The sequence below is a fragment of the Ixodes scapularis genome, unplaced genomic scaffold (assembly GCF_016920785.2).
Source record: "Ixodes scapularis isolate PalLabHiFi unplaced genomic scaffold, ASM1692078v2 PGA_scaffold3__209_contigs__length_174095766, whole genome shotgun sequence".
Taxonomy (NCBI): Eukaryota; Metazoa; Arthropoda; class Arachnida; order Ixodida; family Ixodidae; genus Ixodes; species Ixodes scapularis.
In genome coordinates this window covers 29904879-29926948 of record NW_024609868.1, presented here as the reverse complement: position 1 = coordinate 29926948, position 22070 = coordinate 29904879, and the positions used below count along the sequence as shown (strand labels likewise).

At 44.6% G+C, this 22070-nt stretch overlaps 1 protein-coding gene across 1 annotated transcript in view; it reads right to left on the bottom strand.

Moving 5' to 3' along the window:
• Positions 1–11463, bottom strand: part of LOC8024114 (SUN domain-containing ossification factor) — an 89445-nt gene extending 77982 nt beyond the window's left edge. The window contains exon 1 of the mRNA XM_029992876.4: positions 10912–11463. Coding sequence (XP_029848736.2) covers positions 10912–10958 — 47 coding nt within the window. The 5' untranslated portion in view covers positions 10959–11463. The remainder of the gene's footprint in view (positions 1–10911) is intronic.
• Positions 11464–22070: the final 10607 nt, after the last annotated feature.

The window sequence follows — 22070 nt, the reverse complement described above, 5'->3', positions numbered from 1 at the left end:
GATTGCGTCCGGCCAGAGATCGGTTGGGGGAAGAAAGAGCACGCGCTGTGTGTGGCGCAGCAGAGAAAGGCGTCCAAACTTTCCCTTTTCGCTGTTCCCCCCCAAGCTTTTGTCGCGGCCCATCTCTCACCCGACGGGTGCGGCACATCGTTCGTTCGGGTGTACGTTCCTTCGAGGAAAACGACGGCGGAACCCTGTCCGTTCGACAAGCTGCGCGAGACGAACAGACGTGTATGGATTTGCTCGTGCCAATGCTTACACCGACAAATGAGAAGGAAAATAGAGGCCAGGACGGAAGAGGGCAAAAACTTTACTTTCCCTCGCTCTCTCTCTCTCTTGCACCGACCGCTGCTCGAATAAAAAAAAAATTCCACGATTATATATATATATATATATTTTTTTTTTTTTAACGTATATTTAATTGATAACACAGGTGCTGCAAAAGTTTGGAGGAATAATGTCTCAGCACCTCAGTAAGCGGTACACTATATGCAGGTATTCCGGTTCAATGCCGTGTGAATGTCCTTCGGGACGGGACGAACCGTGCTACCGACGCACGCGGCGCGTAGTCACGTGACAGTTTCCCAGCGTTTGATTGGCTGGGTGGGATGGGCTTGCAGCGTCCACTGCGGTCCGTTGGTAAGATGAAACGGAGTGCGGCTAACTACGTCGTTGCAATACCACCTACGAGACAGGGCCTGGGCGCATTGCCTTCAATCGGAGCCAATCGGAGCTCGGTGTCGTTATGACGTCAGCACAACTCCTGCAAAAAGAAGCAGACGAACCAGCGCTCCGCATTTTCTTTTTTCTTTTTTGCGCTGGCGGTGTCCTCCGGACAGACTAGGAAAGTGCGAACAACGCAAAAAGGGGGGCTCTATGACCGCGCGCCGCAGAACGGGAGTGGAGGGGGGGGTCAGTGCGGTCAGCGTCTCATTTTTTCCTCGACACCGCATGCCACCGCCGCCGTACTGCTACGTACGGGATCGATTGTCGGAATGCTCGCCGCCTCGCCGAACTGGGTTACCGAGGAAGAAAAAAAAAACGTCTCCAGACTACACGATTCGTCGGGTTCGCACCGCTACCCGGGTGCAAACACGGCGCGGCGTAGACTATACCATAATGGAGAGAGCCTTCCCGACGTTATTAATGGTGCCACGCTGCTATAATCGCCGTGTCGCACTCGGTATAATCTGCTCCGAAAGAAGTACAGCAACGACAAACAGAAAACGTCTTTATCCGTTCTCCTGGTGGCATACACAATTAGCCGAGTGCGTCCGTTTATCGCGCCGTATATACTTTCGGACTCGTTTGTTGTTATTCGTATACAGGCTAGCCGTTTACGAGACTAAAGATAGCCCGCTCGTTTATAAATGCGATGACCGTGATCGATGCTGCAAAGCGTTCCAAGGTGCGCGATGTTGCTTTATGGTACGCTATAATGGAGAGCAAGTCGTCTGGTTCATGCGCAGGAATTGTGCTGACATCAAAACGACGCCGACCTTTGATTGGCTTTTAAAAGATGGTGGGCACACCCGTCAATGCCAGATGCCTTAAGGTCTACCCACTATTTTTTTTTTTTTTCAGTAGTGTGAAGACTTGCGCGAGTTGGTTTTGCATATTAAGAATTAAAAACAGCGCGAACAAGGCGAAGTACAAGAGGAGACGTAGAGCGCTGACTCTCAAATGAACTTTGCAACAAAGTATACCACGGGCATTTGTGAGAAAAAGACAAAATGGAAAAACAAAACGTCTCTCTGAGCCGTCGTCCACTTAGGCCTAATATCATCGAAGCAAAAAAATGGCACTGCACCTTAAAAATTTATTTCAATTAAAAAAAACAAAAAAGCTCGCCACCAAGAAAAAAATATTATAATATATTTCTTGCTGCCAATCCAATTGTTTTTCACTGATGTAAATGACACAAGCGTCCACGACGTAAGTTCTTGTTTTGTCGATATTAAGCTAAGGTGGACTTCGGCTCAGAAAATTAGTCTTTTGATCCAAATAACGTCATGTTCTCAAACTGTCTTTTTTTTTTTTCAAGAACAGTTGGCATATAAATTTGAAACACAGCTTCAAGAATGTATGCCTAGTCTCTCGCTGTGACTGTTGTGAGCAAATATCGCAAGGACGGATCGCTGCAAAGGTCAAGGAAACGTCAGATAAAACGAGCTCGACAGGACAATGCGAAGAATGAAACCAACTGTTTCAGCACATTTCTTTGTGGCACCCAGCAGCTGAAAATGCCTTATATTTCTCAATTCGAATCGTTTCTGCTTGTGTCTTTATTTTTTAACATCCAGTTCTTCGATTCAAATCGTTTCTGCTTGTGTGTTTATTTCTTAACATCCAACTCCGGGTCTGAGCAGCAGGTAGCATCTTCGAAATATCACAGCCTATAAAGGTGAAGCATTAAGATTTCCCTCGACAAATTATCACAGTTTCGGCGACGTGGGAAAACTGAAGAAAAACGAAACGCAAAATAATTCAAACTGCTCGGGAAGGGATCGATAGATATTGGAGCATTCGATTTCAACAATCTCGATGTAACTAATCAATGCTATTTTCGTCGACCTATCTTGCCCAACACACACGCACACGCACACACGCACGCACGCACGCACGCACAAAGAAATGGAGTAAATCCTAATGTATCCCAACTCGTCCACCTTTTGGTGCGCAAGGAGGAAACTAATCAGGCTGTTCAAACAAAACACGCCTCACGCTGTGCACAAAAAAAAAAAAAAAAAGAAAAAAAAACAGTGCACGTTTTTTTAATGAACGACGCCAGCGCACGCTTTCGACGTCACAATAAAAGACGTGCCGTTTACCAAAGAGCAGAGGGGTTGACGTCCTCACTCGAAACATACGCACACGCCAAAACGCTCACGATTTCTTTTTTTTTTTTTTTTCGACGTGCACGGTTTTTACAGCGGAGTTGTTCAGGGCTAGTTTCCTCAGTAACGTGCCCGCGGGCAAACAGGTGTTACCACAAAACAGCGACGGCGGCAACCAGACAACCGGATTGACGGTTGTCTGGTTGCCGCAGTCACTCATAGATGGCGGCAACCTTTCCAGCCTTTCCACTCTGGCGTGGCGACTTGCGGCCGGCCATTACTTCATTCCCACCATAGTAGAGCTTTGATGGTCATCCTTCTTCACCAAAATAAAAAAGTTTTTTTTTTTTTTTTTTTTTTTGTGTGTGCGCTGCAAAATGCGTGTTTTGTTTAGACAGCCTCTTATTTACAGGCACGCAGGAAACGTTGCGTGCTCACGGTATCCAGTTCTGAGCATGCACAGTGAAAAGTGCACTCAAATATGGTATACACTTAATCTAGATATTTTCTAGCATACAAGGCGCCTTCAAAATGGCTCCCGCCATGGGTAGGTATTCCAGCTCTATTTTGGTTCATTGTTGATAGTAAATCAACGAGAATTTGTCAAGGAAATTATGAGAAGCTAATTCATTTAATCACAAGTTACAAGTCGCTTCCAAAGTGAACGAGGTGACAGATACCGAAACTTCATCCCAACTTTGGATGTACTTGGTTACTAAAATTGCAAATGATTATAACAACATAAATGTAACTGTTTTTTTTTTTTTCTTTTTTAGGTTTGATGAATTTATTGCGCCCATGGGAGAATGGGGTTTTCAGGGCATCGTTTCGGCATTCCAGTCGTGCAAAGTTGATCCTCTTGACCGCCGCCTCACGAGAAAAAACAAAGTTGCTGGCGCTGCAGACAACCGCCGACCGATGTTTGTTCCGCGACAGCACGAGCGTTGGGTCTGTCACATTGTCTCCTTCGCTGGCGACACGACCCTCGACTCGCAGGCGCCACCTTTCGCTCGTAAATCGGAAGACAGTCCGCTTAGCTCAACAAAGGTCCGGACATGTTAAATAACGAATGAAGAAGAGCTCAGTTACTGTAATTCGATACAATTTCAGCAGTGCTGGGAAATACTTAAAGCACTCGTTCAAGTAGTTTTAGAAAACGTGTACTTTGAAGATAACTTGATAAGGCAGGCGGGCTGGTAAAAGTTAAACATTTCTAGAACGTGTACTTGAAGTACATTCGATGAGTATGTTCGTGTACTTTACTGGAAGTACATTCTCCGAGTGTGTACTTGTACTTTACATAACTTTTTTTTTTTTTTTCGTAGTTTTTGAGGAAAGTACAGCTTTCGTCTCCAAAATACATTTCCAAGATTTTGTTTAAAAAAGGCGTATCGTAATGGGGAAAAGCGCTATCGCCTTCCGAGGCGTCATCTGGTTATTTCTCTGAGTGAAGTAATGGCGGCTATAAGACCGATACAAATAAGTGCCTTATAAGTTGATTGTTTTAAACTGTTCGTCAGTGAAAGCAAAAGCAACTACTCTGTAGCAACTTGACTTCATCCAAACTCCAACGCAGTTTCTAAACATATATCTGACGCACCCCCGTTACTCCTAAGGTCATGCATACCAGCATAAAAAATAAGAAATAAAAGAATAAAAGAAATTTAGCGAAAATTATCCGCTAAATGGGAGGAGAGCAGGAGACAAGGGTACGGAGGGGGAAGAGGGCCAGACCCTCCCCTCCTCTTCCTCCTCAGGAGCTGCGCTCTAATTCGACACTACAGAGAATTGTAAACGTCTTTCATTTTTTGTTTGTGTTTTAGTAAGGGATGTGAGCAGAGCTGCGAGTAAATCACGCAGTCGTCGTTTTTGCAAGCGCTGTGTGGAGGGAATGCAAAATAGACGACGCGCTCCTGTTTTGCCTCTTTTTTGGTGTAAAGTTGCGTATTGGCTGCTGGAGTCAGTGGCGCAGCCATGCATTTTTTCGAGGGGGTGGGCTAAGGTGGGTCCATGGCTTGGGGTGACGAGGATAAGGGGCTGACGTCCCATACTCTGATCTATATTGTAGTAGGTTGGATAGCGGATAGAGGCTTGTATTGCTGGGGTTGAACGGCACCACCGGCAGTCATCGGCTGACCCCAGCTAATGCGTGGGACTCCATGAAACAAACAGGGAAAACTGCAATTTTTTACCTTAGCGCGGTGTCCTGGACGATTAAACCTTTATCGCGTTTTCCGGGACTGACAGTTAACATTCTGGGCGCAAATATTGAAAGCAGTGGAGTACTTTTTTTTTTTTTTTTTGTAATAAATGTTTTGCGGTTGAGGTTCGATGGTTGCGACTTTGTTGGGCGTAAACATGTGATGCGGTTCAATGAGACAAGGGCTGCCGAGAGTCATGTGGAGTCGTTCCTGATCTCGAAGTCATCAGAGCTTCGCAGACCATGAGTTTGAAGGCCTTTATTGGGAATATTTGTACCATTTCAAGCGCTTGTAAAGAGTACTTCTGGCGCAAGCTTTTGCTTGGAACTGCAGTGAGGGCTTCTGTGACGAACTAAAGCTCGGAGCGTGTCGTTCATTTGTTGAACGAGCCATTTATTGAGCAAGTGAAGCAAGTAACGCCGGCACAGTCGGTGGTGCTCCGGCATATTTGATATTTTTTTTGCATCGGCGTTTGAACGCTTGACAAATACCGATTCGATCTCCAAACACCCGATATCATGATCGCAGTACATAATGAAATACTCGCCCGCGAGCACCGCGCAGAGGCTTCAATATTCCTACTTTTGTTTGTTTCTGCCTGCTGTCATGCAATCGACGCCGGTGGTGCCACCGACGGGCTCCAGATCCGCGATCCAGCCTACTCAGTAGAGATCAGTGGTCCCATAACTCCTTTCCCTGTCTGTGCGCCACTGGCTTGAATAGGTCTTCTTCTTTTCTTTTTTTCTGCATTGTTTGTGCAGTTTTCGTCTTTTCTGCTCAAGGTTCGTGCTATTTCATCCGAGTAGTCCTGGCATGATGCCGCCGTGGCGGTCATCAAAACTTGTAGAACGATGTCAAAAAAAAAAAAAAAAAACGAAAACAATATTGAGAATAACGACATCAATAGGCGGAACGAAAACGTAATCGAAACGTTATTTTATATTTTGTTCCTGAGCGAAACCGAAAATACTGACTCAGCAGTTTTCGGTTCAAGAGCTTCTGGCCCCCAGAGGAACCGAAAAATGCCCCCAAAGTGTTCATCAAGAAAAAGAAAGAAAAGAAAAGTTGAGGCAGGCGCGCATTTTCATTTGACGAGTGAGCTAGGCCAATAACACATAGCTCGAAATGCTCAAAGAGCCATGCCATCGAAGAACCATGAATGTGTCGAAATTTTGGGAAGAACGAAAGGAATGACAATCGGAAGATCACGCTTTAGCGCAAGTAGCCCTTGGTGTGTCATCTACACAGGTCAGCGTAGAGCAGTCATTCTCGGCGCTCAAGTTTATTTGATCCGAACAGAGGTCTCGCACTTGACCGAGTACACTTGAGGATGTGCTGCTTCTGAGATCGTGCTCAGTGCCTCGGGCCGTTCTTCCTCGCGGTGTCTTTTACCCCGATTCTTTCATTTTCTATCGTTGCAATAATAGCACACCTGTTATAACTTTTTTAATGACCTACCTTTTGTTTTCTTTAATTGTGGTTTTGATTTTCTTTTGCACACGAACAGGTTTCTTTGTTACGGAGCAGAATCTGAACGTAAAGGCTGGTTCACATACTTGCGACTCCTTAGAACCGAGCGTTTTAAAACTTCTTTAATTAAGCCGGGAAAACACACTGACACGCTGGCGCCATTTATGCGGTAACCCTGAAACTGCATTTCACTACAGCGAAGGTCTGACGGTATTTGCGAGGTCAGAAATACGTACTACTTATAATAAATGTTCGTTTATATCATTGACACAAGTTTTTCGAGCTAAGAAAGAAAGAGTGATGTGCGAGAGAAATAGAAAATATGCGGGACCAACACGTTCCCACTGCTACCCAATAGATGGCGCCAGTCTGCCCTCTCGTCGTAAGAGATATTAAGAGTTGCAAAGGCGCTTAGTGTTAAGAAGTCGCAAAAGGGTGTGAACGAGCCTTTACTTTTTTTTTTTTTTTTTTTTTTATTCTATGGAACAAAACTGAAACCAGAACAAAGCAAACAAAAATATTTTGTTCCGACACTGGTTTGTAGTGGTCGTTGAGGGCTCGGCGTATGCTTGTGTTGTCTGCCAGCCGATTATGGGGCGGAAGTTCGTCACGTGGCACCAGTCAGGTTTAAAGTGATTGGCCTTTTCTGGCCAGAGGTAAAGAAGGGAAACGTCTACAGAAGCCGGAGATTTGCGAGAGAAAGAGTTCGATTTTTCGTATGGACTTGAGAGCTCCACCGCACGTCAATGATGTCTTAATCCCAAACTTGTACAAATATTTAGATGTGCACAGTTTAAAACTAATTTCTGCCAAATAAACCTTCGACAACGACACCATCTGCAATATCTCCAATTCGTCCCCGTCTTCCGCTCAATTGTGGAAAACACGAAAAGAAGCATGTCTTATGTCACACACGGAGAATTTCAAGCACTTGGAGAGTTCTCAACTAAAAATATTTCAAATGTCTACTGAAAATATTTCTTGAATATTCACGGAAAATTTGAGGAAAGCTACGTTGTACATTTGATTGTGATATTTATGTTTTGAAAGTAACGTAGGTAAAAGGAATAATTTGCGCTAAATATAGTGGAAAAACTTTCCTACTTTATTTAGTGGAAAAATTTCCCCGCTAAATCTAGCGGAAAAACTTCAGCGCTAAATTTAGCGGAATAACTTCCCCGGTTAATTTAGCGAAAAAAATTCCCCACTAAATTTAGCGGAACAGTTTTCCCACTAAATTTAGTGGAAAAAGTTTTCCCCGCTAAATTTAGCGGAAAAAATTCCCCTCTAAATATAGCTGAAAAAAATCCCCGCTAAGTTTAGCAGAAAATTTCCCTGCTCAATGGGAAGGGGAGGAAGGGCATACCCTCCCCTCCAAACCCTCCCCTTCTCCTCCTTAAGAGCTGCACTCTAATTCGGCATTACAGAGAATTGCAAACGTCTTTCATTTTTTGTTTCTCTACTTCAGAGAGTGTGTCACTCTGGATAACAGAGGCATGTGACTCCGCCTAATCCAGAAGTCTTTCTTATCTTGAAGCTCTTTTCACATGGGCCGCGCAGTATGTTTCCCTAAAGGTCAGTCCTGTTGGCCTTAGTCCTTTTCAATTTTGCTTCTTCCAATTCCTTTTTTCTACTGGGCATCTTCTCCACACAAACGTCCGTAGCTGTCACTTGCTGTCCCTTTGAGAAAGGAAAGCTCAATTTCCCTGTCCAATGCTGATTGGAGCGAAAATTCCTTGACTTTTCAAACTCGCCAGGTTCTCCGACGATTCCCGGTTTTCCAGGTTTGTAAACTCGATTCCCAAGTAGCAATCGGTAATTGCAACGAACTGTAACTTTGCTCAATTACAGTTCTTTTTCTCCTCAATCTTATCTTGGCCAACATGCACATTCACACTGAATTACTATCAATATGAGTGCTTCAAAATCTGGCGTGAGCCGAGTGCACAACATCCGAACTGTGCCAACATCCTTTTCGAGTTGGAAACTGAACCCTCTTCTGTAACTATGATCATAGCTATACACCATTTGTAAGCAAATGCAATGGCTTTTGTAAAGTACTTAGATTAACTTGGAAGAGTAACTTATTCAGCCTACAAGGGATAACAGGGCAAAAAAGTATATGTAAACATTTTAACGATGCTGTGTGTGCAGGGCTGTAAAGGACCAAGGCACAAACATAACTAGATCAGTAACCAGATACTTGTGTGCATGCGTAGGGCATAAACCTATGTATTTTTAGCCCTTGGAAGTTGGCCTTGTATAGTTTTTCTAGTAACATGGTATTAGGACAAGTTGATATATTCAGCAAAACAAGGAAGAACTCACTCCTGCACAGGAAAGCTTTGAGCAGAGACATCATATTTAGGCCCCATGGCCCAAACATTTCCTAACAAGCGCATCACCTCCCAAGCATGGTGCAGCAAACAATCAAAATGCACTTGGTGTGAAATGCCTGTTATACAGTGTCCTTGTAGAAATAATATGTGGATGGTGTGAGCAGACTCGCCAGAAAGAGGATAAAGGACACTCCCTTTGAGAAAACTGTTTACAAGAAGCATCTCCTGAATTGTGCTCTACTTCTCCATCTATGTAGCTGACAATGATTGCTTCTAAAGGTGCAATATTTTGTGCCCCGCAACCCTTCCAAGTTTCCGTCTTAATAGGACATTAGCCACACAATAAGTATTATGAAATTGATTCTTGATCGTAAATTTTAGAGAAACAAAATATTTGTGGCATGAAAAAAAAAATATTCAGGAAGTGACTGTATCTGTACCTACCAGGCATATTTTTAAATTGGTACATCAGGTACATATTGGTGTGAGTAACTGATGTTAGGTTGAATTCGGAATAATCTTTTGCAACCCTGTGTATGTGTGATGATGTGCTGAGAAGATATACAAAGCAATGTGTTGACTAGGGGTGTCGCAAACTTCTGATTGGTTCGGCGAACCTTTGCACTTTTTGCAAAGTACGAGGAAGTTCGACTTATGGACTATGTTGCTCGGCTTCTACACAAAGATTTTGAATTTTGGTAAACAAATAATTTAGATAGCTTATAATTAATTGTGTTGTGTGTATGTTTACACAGCCTAAACTTTCTCTCAAGGGGCGATTTGTCTCTCATCTGTGTTTGAGCAATTTAGCCAGTTCAGTACAAACGCTAGCCTGGGGTGCACCTCGCAGTAGTGATACACGACCGCACGCCGGTACGATGCTCATTCAGATCAGAACGGGAAGGGGTGGGTATTGAACCCAGAATCCCTGGTTTCTGCAGCGCAGCTTTCCCTCAGCGTGCTCCGAGCTGGTGTGCGCTAGCCCGCTGGGCCACCGGAAATGATAAAACAACGCGATGCAATTAAATAGATATAACCCTTTTAAAAATTGATTTACCGAAGGGGGAAAACAGAAAAGATAATCTTATGTCAGTAGAAAAAAAAAATCAAGAAAAAATGAAGGAATTATGCCAAGGGAAAACCTTCATCCGACCGTTGTTGAACAGCTCCGACTGGAAACTTTGGAGGACCCGGGAAAGGTTTAAAACAACAAAAAATGAACAAACAAAAAACTGAGTGGCGCCGTAAAAAAAAAAAAATATATATATATATATATATTTCGATTGGCAGTAGACATGTGGGGCAAGATCGAAAACCCGCCGTGACCTTACACTGGCTAAGAAAACGACTGAAGATAAAAAGAAAGCACGCTCTTATTTTCTCGAGCTGACCTCGAAAAACAAAACAAACAAACAAAAAAAGAAGCGACGGCGCCGTGATCTACTCCGCGTCCTGCAACACGCTTTCGACCGCAAACACTGCAATTATTATCGCACCTTCATTAACACCAATAAAAGCAAGGCAAAAAAGAAAAAGTAATAACAATTTATTTTGGCCCGTCCTGAACCACTTTAATCCGGTTACGCTTTATTTGTATCTTATTATCCCAATTTAGTTACTACGCCAACGTTCTTGAAATTATGAATTTAATCTTGGCACTTCTTGTAAATGGATCGACCAAAAGAAATAAAACGAAAACTAATGCAAAGACCTATTGAGGATTTAAAAGACGGGGAAAATCCCTCAACGGTTTTGTTCGGCCAAAGCTCACGTATCACATACGAATACACCGTTTCGGCCTGTATCCGTAATCAGCCTCAAATCCTGCGCACAACATTTCAAATGACAATTCGTTCGGCCAGTGAACTCGCCCTTCTTGCCAGCATTTGAAAACAGACCAAGAATGCGTCCATTCAACGAACCAACCCCTATGACTCTTTAAAATGAGGAACCGAGTCAGCCTCTGAGCGGTAACACAAGACATCGCGTGCGCATTAGATTCACGATCGAAACGAGATGACGTAGAAACGGAAGTGAAGAAAAAGCAATCAAGAAGGCACTCACCCTAAGAGCAGGGCGATGAGCACTAGAGCGGTTGACTTCACCTCCATACCGAACTTGTGATCATCCCAGGAAAAGTCATACTTGCAACACGCACCAACTTCAACGCACAACCTAACACCACCACCAGCAGAACGGCCAGAAACTTAAAAACGCAACAAGAGCGGCGAAACGGTTATTCCACCACCAAAACGGCCGTCGTCCACCACATTGCCGATCACAGGGGCACTTTACTTCACACAGACCACGGCCGTCGCTTACAATGACGTGTAGTTGCGAGTGTCCTTGCAGATTCTCGGCGTTCACCGAAGGTATCACGTAGGAGATGGGTGAGAGCCGCACGCTACGACACTTCCCACATTCCAAGTTCACACCAACCGTGCGCACCCGCAAATAACCATACCTTGTTTGCTTGAAAGGGAGAGTGGGGCCCTTAATAAAATCGCACACCCAAGCTGTTACTGCAGTCAGTAGACTTCAAAACACATTGCTCTTTTTTTTGCTTTTCCGCTCGTGGGTGAAAAGCCTCGCTCGCCTCGCAGAGACTTCCGCAAACGGCTGGACACATCGCGCTACCTGGAGGCGGTAAACTGAAACCATGAGTCACGGCTAGGAAACAATATGCGGTAATTTTGTTATAGTGATGACTACAATAAGTAAAGTGTTTATATAACTCAATTTTTGTTTTAATATATAAATTACGTGAAATACATTAAATAAACTTTGGTTTTGTTTTAATATATACGAAACTAAAGCTAAAACGTTCACTTTTAAATGGATGTAAAGCATCGTAGTGAAAAAGTTGTGAAATTGGGTAATTTTGCGCGTCATCTGGTGGACATAAATTAAACCATGGTTCTCTCACCTCTTTACATTTCTGAGCGAAATTCTCATTCAAATAATCCGTGAAACAATTAACGTGGTTGCGTAAATAATCATGAAGTATTTGTTAAAATTATTATCAGTTGTATCCGTACTGTACACAACGAGGTAGAGGGGTAAACCGGGATTCCCGTCTGTACTTGGAAGTGACCAACGTTGGAAGTTGGAAGTGACCGAAGTGGCCAACGTTATAATGTAATCTATTGTAACGTTGGAAGTGACTACTCCTCAGACTCCGACTCCTCACGGTGACCAAACCAAATACGTGACGTAACAGAAAAGATTGCAGCGGGCCAGCGGCTGGCCTAGGCTGGCCTCAGCTGAGCCCATAGATCGGCTGAGCCGGAGCGTTGACCGGTCGAGAGCTCTATAGTCGAGAGCGACTTCAGGGTTCAGCGTGGTCTCTCAGCACCTAGTTTAATAGTATGTGTTAATGCATTCTTGTATAGCAGGTCATTTCATATACATATGACATAATTGTCATGTTTCCGCGGTCGAACATTCATACGTCAAGATAGAACGTGTTTATTGATACGATTGATTTTGATACAGGCGTTACGCCATCTTGGCCGCCCTCTCTGGCCTCTTTTTTTTCCTGCCCGCTGTCCCGTGATGATGATGATGCGGCTTTTCCCTTTATACCGGGCGAGCTCGAAGGGTCTTCGTGCCCTAGCCAAAAAACCTGTAAACTTCTGTTCTAAATTTTCTTCCACCAGTGTTCCAGACGTGCTTTCGTCCTTCGCACGCACTGCATGGCAGGGGGATCGCTGGCCGAGTGGTCTAGCGCACAGTAGCTCGGAGCACGTGGAGCGAAAGCTCGCGCTGCAGAACCCAGGGATCCTGGGTTCGAGCCCCACCCCTGCCCGTTTCGATCTGGATGAGCATCGTACCGGCGTGCGGTCTTGTATCACTACTGCGTGATGCACGTTAAAGACCCCAGGTTAGCGGCTGTACCGCACTGGCTAAATTCCTCATCTACAGCTGGGAGACTCGTCGCCCCTGTGAGGCAGACCAAGTTCTAGGCTGTATAAACACGCACACAAACCAATTTTTTCACTGCATGGTAGAAATTTCATGGCTGTATTGTGGAGGCCCGGTCGTCTGGTCTGCCCACATAGAGGTTGTCTGAGTCAGCCGTCGTTTTGAAACCCAGTGCACATGCTATCATCGCCTCTGAGTGTAGCCGGCGATCTACCAGTGGGGTTGGCAGCAGGCACCCACAGTAGAGCACTAGGTGTTCAACTGTCTCAGGTTCTTTGCACGCGCGGCACATCGTGGGAACCACCTGGGGGTCAACCCGCTCCCGGTATACCAGAGTTCGTAGAGCGCCAGAACAGAAGGCGGCTGCCCAAGCTGTTGTCATAGAGCAGGGTTTCAGCCGCGATCAGCTGCTTGTTTCTACTGTACACCAGCAGCGTTGGCTTCGCTTGAGCGGCTTCAAACCACTGGAAGACCTGCCTCTCACGTACTTCTCACTTTGGACTCCAACCTCTCACCCGTCACTACCTCTAAGGGTTCTGCAAAGAAACCATACTTTTTGGGGGGTTGATACCCAGTTAAAAATAACCATTGACTCCAATTAGGATATTCAATTGGAACCAATTGGAGTCAATGGAATTCAATTGGTTCTGGGTCATCCAACTGGTCATTCTAATTAGTTTCAATGTTTCCAATTGGTCACACCAATTAGGACCAACAAAATTCAATTGGCACTGGGCCACCTAATTGGTCACTCTAATTGGATTCAATGTCTCCAACGGTTACCCCAATTAGTACCAACAAAATGCAGTTGGCACTGGATCACCTAATTGGTCACTAATTGGATTCAATGTTTCCAACTGCTTATCCCAATTGGGAGCAATAAAAGTCAGTTGACACTGGGCCACCTAATTGGTCACTCAATTGTATTCAATGTTTCCAACTGGTTATCCCAATTAGGATCAATAAAATTCAGTTGGCACTGGGTCACCTAATTGGTCACTCTAATTGGATTCAATGTTTCCAACTTTATGTTTTCGATGTTTCCAATTTTCAAGTTTCCAAAGATCGCAATTTATTATTTTTTTTTCAGTATTGCGTTGCAATAAATTTTTTCAACATCGCAATTTGAAAAGGGGAAAAAAATTCGTACGCTATTTAATAAAAAAAAAACGAAAAAAAAAAAGAAAAAAAAAATTCGTTAGCGTCGGTGTACACTGGGCGGCAAAGATGGCGCCGCGAGGACGGTGGAAGCATGAAGCACATGGCGCCGATGGCGTGCACGGCATTCGTAGCATGGTTATGGCAATGATTCAAGAAAGTTCTTTTTTGTGTTTTACTGCTGCAGAGTGCTCAATTGTGCGGTGATAATTACTTCATTTGACCTGCCAGCTTGTTAGAGCGCGAAGGATTGGCAACAAACGTTTACGGGAGCAAGGTAAGAAATTTTCTTTGTCCTTGCTGCGCTGCAGTTTGGGGGTTTCGGATTGTTAGATCTGCTGAGACACTCGTTGCTTGATCTTCAGTGAACGATACGAGCGTGAATGTATAGCTTTAGAGAAGAAAATTTTCCGGGCAGCTATCAGTTCGGAAGTTGTTGGGTATCCGCGAGGAAAGTTAAGTGCGTTTTAAGCATCTCAAAACTAAACTATGAATTGCTGAAAACACTGACTGGGCACAGTTTCAAAAATTGAAGCTTTGGAATTCAAAATTAAGCAATTTTGGGGGAATTTTCGATGAGTGGGAAGTGGGGTGGGGGGGGGGGGGGGGGGGGGGGTGTCGGTGATGTCGGGTCATTACCTCCGGAATTTGATGACTTCTTAATAAAATAGCAGTAGGTGCCGAAAATTTTGCATCTCATCCAGCGGACTATTTGCAGCTATGTTTCAAAATTTACTCTGTCTCCACTCAGGGTAAGTTCAAAAACCTACCCGCATCCAGCGTTGCCTCTGATCCATTCGAGTAAAGGCCCGTTCACACTCTTGCGACCTCTTAAACCTGGGTTCCTTAAAGGCCCGTTCACACTCTTGCGACCGAGTACGACTGAGAGAGACGAGATCTCTTACAACTTCTTAAATGTTTCTAGAATGAGGGAACACACTGACATTGTGGCGCCATCTATGCGGTGACCCTAGAACTGCATTTCACAAAAGCGAAGGTTTTGCGGGATTTCCGAGGTCAAATGTGCGTAATACCCATAGAAAGGCTCGTTTATAACATTGACAAAAGCTTTTTGAGCCAAAAAAGAAAGGATATTGCGCGAGAAATAAAAAAAAATATGCCGGACCGCCGAGTTTACACTGCTTCCCAATAGATGGCGCCAGTGTGTTCTCTGGTTTAAGAAGTTTTAAGGAACCCAGGTTTAAGAGGTCGCAAGCAGTCGCAAGAGTGTGAACGGGCCTTAAAACTTCTTAAACCATAGAACACACTGGCGCCATTTATTAGGAAGCAGTGTAAACTCGGCGGTCCGGCATATTTTTTTTTATTTCTTGCGCATTATCCTTCCTTTCTTGGCTCGAAAAACTTTTGTCAATGTTATAAACGAGCCTTTCTATGGGTATTACGCACATTTGACCTCGGAAGTCCCGTAAAAGCTTCGCTCTTGTGAAATGCAGTTCCAGGGTCACCGCATAGATGGCGCCACAATACCAGTGTGTTCCCTCATTCTAAAAACATTTAAGAAGTTTTAAGAGATCTCGTCTCTCTCAGTCGTACTCGGTCGCAAGAGTGTGAACGGGCCTTAAAGGCCCGTTCACACTCTTGCGACCTCTTAAACCTAGGTTCCTTACAACTTCTTAAACCAGAAAACACACTGGCGCCATCTATTAAGAAGCAGTGTAAACTTGGCGGTCCGGCATATATTTTTTTTATTTCTCGCGCATTATCCTTTCTTTCTTGGCTCGAAAAACTTTTGTCAATGTTATAAACGAGCCTTTCTATGGGTATTACGCACATTTGACCTCGGAAATCCCGCAAAACCTTCGCTCTCGTGAAATGCAGTTCCAGGGTCACCGCATAGATGGCGCCACAATGCCAGTTTGTTCCCTCATTTTAAAAACATTTAACAAGTTTTAAGAGAACTCGTCTCTCTCAGTCGTACTCGGTCGCACTCGGTCGCGAGAGTGTGAACGGGCCTTTAAAGGGGTACTCCGCCGATTTCTTCATGGTCCCCGATTTGCTTGAAATTTTGCTAAACTCGCCAAACAACATCGCCAAAATAGTATCCCGAATATTAGGTCAAAATAATTTTTTTCGCGAAGTTATTGAATTTACAATTTTGGTCCTCACCGTGTTTTTCAAACTGAAAGTCTCTACTGGCAACAATAAAAAAGTGACGTCATTGGAAGTGCAGAGGTTCACTCTTTGGACTGTAGAATTTGTTCCCAACTGATTTGAAGCAGTCTCATGGTGTCAAATGAATGCCTTGGAAGCTCGCTCCAGTCCCCGCGCTCCAGCACGGAACAAATGATTGGCATATTCTATTTTTTAGACTGCTCGCCCGACTGGCAAGCTGAACTTCCACTGACGTCACGGCCCTAAAAAGGGCGGGTGTATTTGAATGTCTGTTTTTGCATCATTTTCATTTGCCGATTTCGCGATAACTATTATGAATTTCACGATACTAAATAGCATACCAGAAAGGGTAAAGGCCTGGGAGTCAGAAAATATAGTTAGTTAAGGTAGCTCAAAAATCGGCGGAGTACCCCTTTAAGGCCCGTTCACACTCTTGCGACCGAGTACGACTGAGAGAGACGAGATCTCTTACAACTTCTTAAATGTTTCTAGAATGAGGGAACACACTGACATTGTGGCGCCATCTATGCGGTGACCCTAGAACTGCATTTCACAAAAGCGAAGGTTTTGCGGGGTTTCCGAGGTCAAATGTGCGTAATACCCTTAGAAAGGCTCGTTTATAACATTGACAAAAGCTTTTCGAGCCAAAAAAGAAAGAATATTGCGCGAGAAATAAAAAAAAATATGCCGGACCGCCGAGTTTACACTGCTTCCCAATAGATGGCGCCAGTGTGTTCTCAGGTTTAAGAAGTTTTAAGGAACCCAGGTTTAAGAGGTCGCAAGCAGTCGCAAGAGTGTGAACGGGCCTTAAGATTTGGAACACAGCCTGCAATGCACGATTTCTTTTTGAGATACGAAAGACACTTTTTTTCACGTACCCATACACACTTTAAGCATTTTTCAGGTGCACTGGCCAGCTTTACAGAGATCCCTTTGAATTGACTGTTTTTTCTTCTTATAGCAGAGAATATGTCTCACAGGCTCATAGGAAACTTAGTAGTCTTAAACCATCCCAGATGCAAATTTAGCCCAGTCTCGACAAAAGCTTCATCTCCTAATTTTGACCAGAGTGTTTCAGTCACCCAGGGATGTTTGCCTTTTAATGCAAGGCCTGCAGGTTTATACCACTGCAACTAATTTCTTCGCAGCAAAAAAAAAAAAAAAATGTTTAGTATGTTTCTAAGCTTGATTTAAACATTTAAAGTCCCATAAGGTCATTTAATGCATATTTATCCTTTATTTTAGGGAAACTGCAGCTGCTATCCTGGAAGAAAACGACGATGCCTAGAAGCAAGAAATCATTTCTAATAAGTTAAATAAAGACTGTCGTGATTATCTACCTTTAGATCTAGTTGCAACTTTTTCTAGTTTGGAATATCCAAACACTAATGGTTGTCCCAATTCATATCTGTCAATATGATTTGAACAGTTGGACCAATTGCTTTTTTCCTATTGGGAGTCCGAAAGCAGAAAAAGGTTTTTCCAATTGGTTGCATCCTATTGACAATGCCGAACTGGTTCGAATTGGTGATGTTCAATTAGATTTCGACAATTGAAACCAATCGACATTTTCTAACTAGAAGTCCGAAATCACAGATAGGATTCCCCATTGGTTCTAATTGTCGATAACTAATTAGAACCAATTGACTTTTCCTAACTAGGAGTCCGAAATCACAGATAGGATTCCCAATTGGTTCTAATTGTCGACAACTAATTGGAACCAATTGACTTTTTCTAACTAGGAGTCCGAAATCACAGATAGGATTCCCCATTGGTTCTAATTGTCAATAACTAATTGGACCCAATGGTTATTTTTAACTGGGTAGAGGCGCTTCTGCCACCTTGTTCTTGTCCCAGTCATGTGAGTGTGTACAAAAAGGTTTTGGCTCATCGGTTTCGATCCATGCGGCGGAGTCGTGCATGCTTCCCTGGCTTCGAAGCTAGACCAGGTCTCCCTGGACGGCTTTGCTAGCCACATTTCCGTGGCAGCCCAGGAGCCTAGGCCTGTCGTCCCACTGCTCGTTGTCGTCGCTCCAGAAATTCTCGTAATTCAAATTCACCCGTGCGCCGGTAAGGTGGCGCCCTCTCTTGAGTGCACGCAACAACGGTTTGACTAGCCTTCGCAAACCCCCCTCAAGCAACATTCACTGTCACCATTTTTCTTCGGCGGAGCCGTTCAGAATGATTGCTGACATAATTTTCTTGTCAAACAAATGCCCAAAGTATGAAGGCCTCGGGAAAGTAGAATAGTAGCTGCTGTACTTCGTTTCATCACAACCATGCACGTTGGAGAGAGGCATGTGTCAAATTCAACACATCATCAGAGTGCTCTCCTTCTGCAGGGGCTGTGGCCAGGGGCAGATCCAAAACTCCTTTTGGGGAGCGGGAAAATTTGTAAGGACACTATTCTCCCATTCTTTCTGTGTACCGGGGTGTCCACCCATGTCAAATTATGCCCTCCGAGAAGGGGGGAGGGGTCGGGGGCGACATTGTTTGAGGGGGGGGGGGGGGGGGGGGGGGGGCGGCCGCTCCTGGCTGTGGCAGTTACCCTTTGGCCTTTGCCAAGTTATGGTACGTGACGCAAAACATAGACTGAAAGGAATTGTAGTCAACGTTTTGCAACAAGACTGCTTCTCCGGGCAAGGGACGAATAGAAACACAGTTTATCTTGTGCAGACAATTAGAACAATTAAATACTCAACTGACTGATACAACACATTCTTGACGAAAAAGGTCATGGCTGCAATAAATCCTGCGAAAGGGAAAAATGTGCAGTTAATCTTCTATTTCTGAGTTGCATAATATTTAACGAATTGCTGAAATGTGTAGCGCAATTACACGAGGAAAAAGTAAAGGAAAGAAAAGAAAAAGGCTTAACTCCTATTGAAACGCAGCGAAGCCACCGGTACACCACCGGTCTTCAAACAATAGGGCGCCGTTTGGCACGGGAGACAAGAGATGGCGCAAGCGGTCGCGACTCCAACTGCCACCAAGGCCGCCAACAAACGAGCGTATGGCGCCGAGAGCCGGCGTCAAATAGCAGACGATATTTTCGACTCAAAAGCAGCGCGGGCTTTTTCGATATCAGTTGCCGATGCATGATTTTATCATCGTTACTAATAAAACACCTTGATTGGACACATAATCGATTAAAAATATGATTTGTCGGGTTATTTCGACTTTTGTTTATTTATTTACTTATTTATTTTATTTATTTATTTTATTATTATTATTTTTTTTTTTTTTTGGGGGGGGGGGGGGGGGGAGGGGGTGTATTTATGTCGCCTGCTTTGCACTTCCTTGTTGTTACCCCGTCTGTTTTTGGTTCTCCCAAGTTCTCGCCGCCTGCGGAACGCGCGCCGCTTTTGAGTCGGACTCGTATGCTCGTACATTGGCGGCAGTTGGCGTCGCGACCGCTTGCGGGCCATCCCTAATAGACCTTATTCAGATTCGCGCACCTTCTACCGGACGTGGCTCCAACCTTCCTTCCGACGCCATCTTTGAGGCGACTGGCAAAGCGCTGTGGCCGTTTGCGGCGCGTGAAAGCGACGCGCAGCGACCGCACGACTGCTCTGTTCCGCTCTCGTATTCAACGAGGAAATCAAATGAAAAACAACCGATGTAAAGATTCGAATCCTATTGTTTTCTTTTCAAGTTAAAGGTATTATAGCCAACGTTTGAATAGCCGTAGCGCTTTCCTGCGCTATTTATGCTCCTAACAAGAGCCACCCGCGCGTTAGTGTTGTGTGCTTTTACAAGGCTTTTAAACCGCTTTTAATATATGACACTCTCCACCATGGCATGAAGGGCTTGGATATTTGCATGTAACAACAGCGAGCATCCATTATTTCATGTGATGTTTTGGGAGCTCGATGTTGGCTAGAATCGTAGCTTCGCTCGCGCAGAGGAACGGCGAGGTCCAGTCAACATCACTCAGATACACTGGTTCGAGATTGATTTTTTTTTTTCTCGCTCAAGTAAGTCTTTTACATCTGACTGAAGGCCGGTGAAAAGTGCAGAAGAGCTTGGCAACGTAACAACTTCGTTTAACACATGAGTGATAAAGACAACGGTGCTAAACACCGAAGGTGAACGCCCGCTTACTTTACGCTGTATCATTATCACTCGACTCTCACATTTCGAGAAACATTTTCGAGATGTAGACGAAAGCATAGGAGCGGGCTCTTCTTGACTGCTAACCTGGACCTCTTCGCGAGTTCAACAGTCGCGCTTGCTCGCTTCCCAACAAATCGGGCTCGCGCTGCGGGAGAAGCTTTTTTATTTGGAGCCAATACTGCAATCAGCCACTATGATGAGCACTAGTCATATTCTATTGCGAGTAAGCATGAAATTTAACCCTATGGAACCGCGCTACCACACTCTAAGAAAAAAGGGAGGAGAAAGGTAGCAAAAGCGACTGTTCCTCCTTGTTGCGGACAAGTTGCCCAGAGAAGGGAGGAACGGCAGTTCAGATGAAAGGAGGAGGGTGAGTTCCTCCTTGTTCAGTTGGCGCAGGGGTAGAACATCGCGCTACTGACCAAGTGGTCAACGGTTCGATCCCCAGGAAAGTGTTTTTTTTTTTGTTTTTTTTTTGTAACGTTTTTTTTTTATTTTTGTTTACCAAAACACACATAAACAAACCCAGACCGATGAAAGGAAAATTAAAGTCCTTATTATTCTCCGAGACGTTTTCCTCCTCCGGGCAGACCGGAGAAAGCTTTCGCCCTCCCGACCCATCTTCTTTCGGTTTCGTTTTTCGAGCACATCGCGCACGTTGTTTAATAAATTAATGTTGAGTTGATTGAGCTTCAGCGGCAGCGAAGGCCGCCTGTAATTCCGTCTTCTAGTCCAAACGTGCAGAACATTTCGGTTGCATTGACGTTTTTACCACTAATTTTATCAAATGAGCTAACGAAGCCGCTAGAAACAGCGAAGTTCCGGAGCAGTGCCAGCAGTGCTACATACACTGGGTAAGACGGCCGTCTCCAATTTGCGGGACACACGCGGAACTACAGCAGCGAAACCACGAGGAACTGTGTCGACGTTTTCGACGTTATGGAAATCGCGGGAACTGCGTCCAAGGAAGGCAGGTTTTCCTGCCGGCTGCCTGGGTGCCTTCCGTGCTGAGTTCGGTTCCGTTGTCCCGTGCCGAGTGCCAACCGGCGTTCAACGTGATTCTTCTGCGTGTCAGCAACATCGTCAACGTGGTTCTGTATTTCTTCGTGTCAGCGACATCGTGATGGCAGTGTTGTGGGTTGTGAACAGAAGACTGGAATTATCGCCGATGTGACCGTGTGTTCGCGTATCAGTGGTGTAACAACAAGATGAGATGACGTAAACTGTCGAGCATTGATGCCGCTGGTCGGGCCGTTATCGGAGGGGCCGGAGTGTCGCAGGATGACATTCCGCTTTACATTAAAGAGTTTAAAACCACTTGAGGGATTAGGTGCAGTCGATCGACGTGTGGATAGTCATGTTGGAACGCTGGTCTGAACGGTAAGCTCCTATCGTACAGTGGCCAATGTGACTGTCGGTCCCCGAGAGCGATTGCGCTCTGGGGAAAAGACAACACTACGAAAGTATGACGGAAAGTACGTATATTTATAATGGAAGTTTAGCATAAAAAAAAAGACAGGCAAAATCGAAAAAAAAAAAAAAAAACGCTATCCTTTATTTTACTGTTTAAATATATTACGGTTCCTGTAGAAACTGCCCTCTAAGTGGCGCGCTGGGATGAGCGCTAGAAGTTTTCGAGCTCGCAACGGCGCAGCTCCGTACACTTAACAGTTGTCGGAAGTCGCGGCTTTGACTGCATTCAAGTTGATCGAAAAGCGCTTTCTGTGCCCGTGAAGCATCACTTCCAGCTGAGTGGATATCCGCTCTACAGAGATTAATTCAAGACGGCAATTGCAGCTTTGCGCGAACAGCACAAATAGAAAAACGAACACTACAATATAAATACTGGCTACGAAGGGCCATGCGGGAAAACAAACTCATGGCTTGGAACC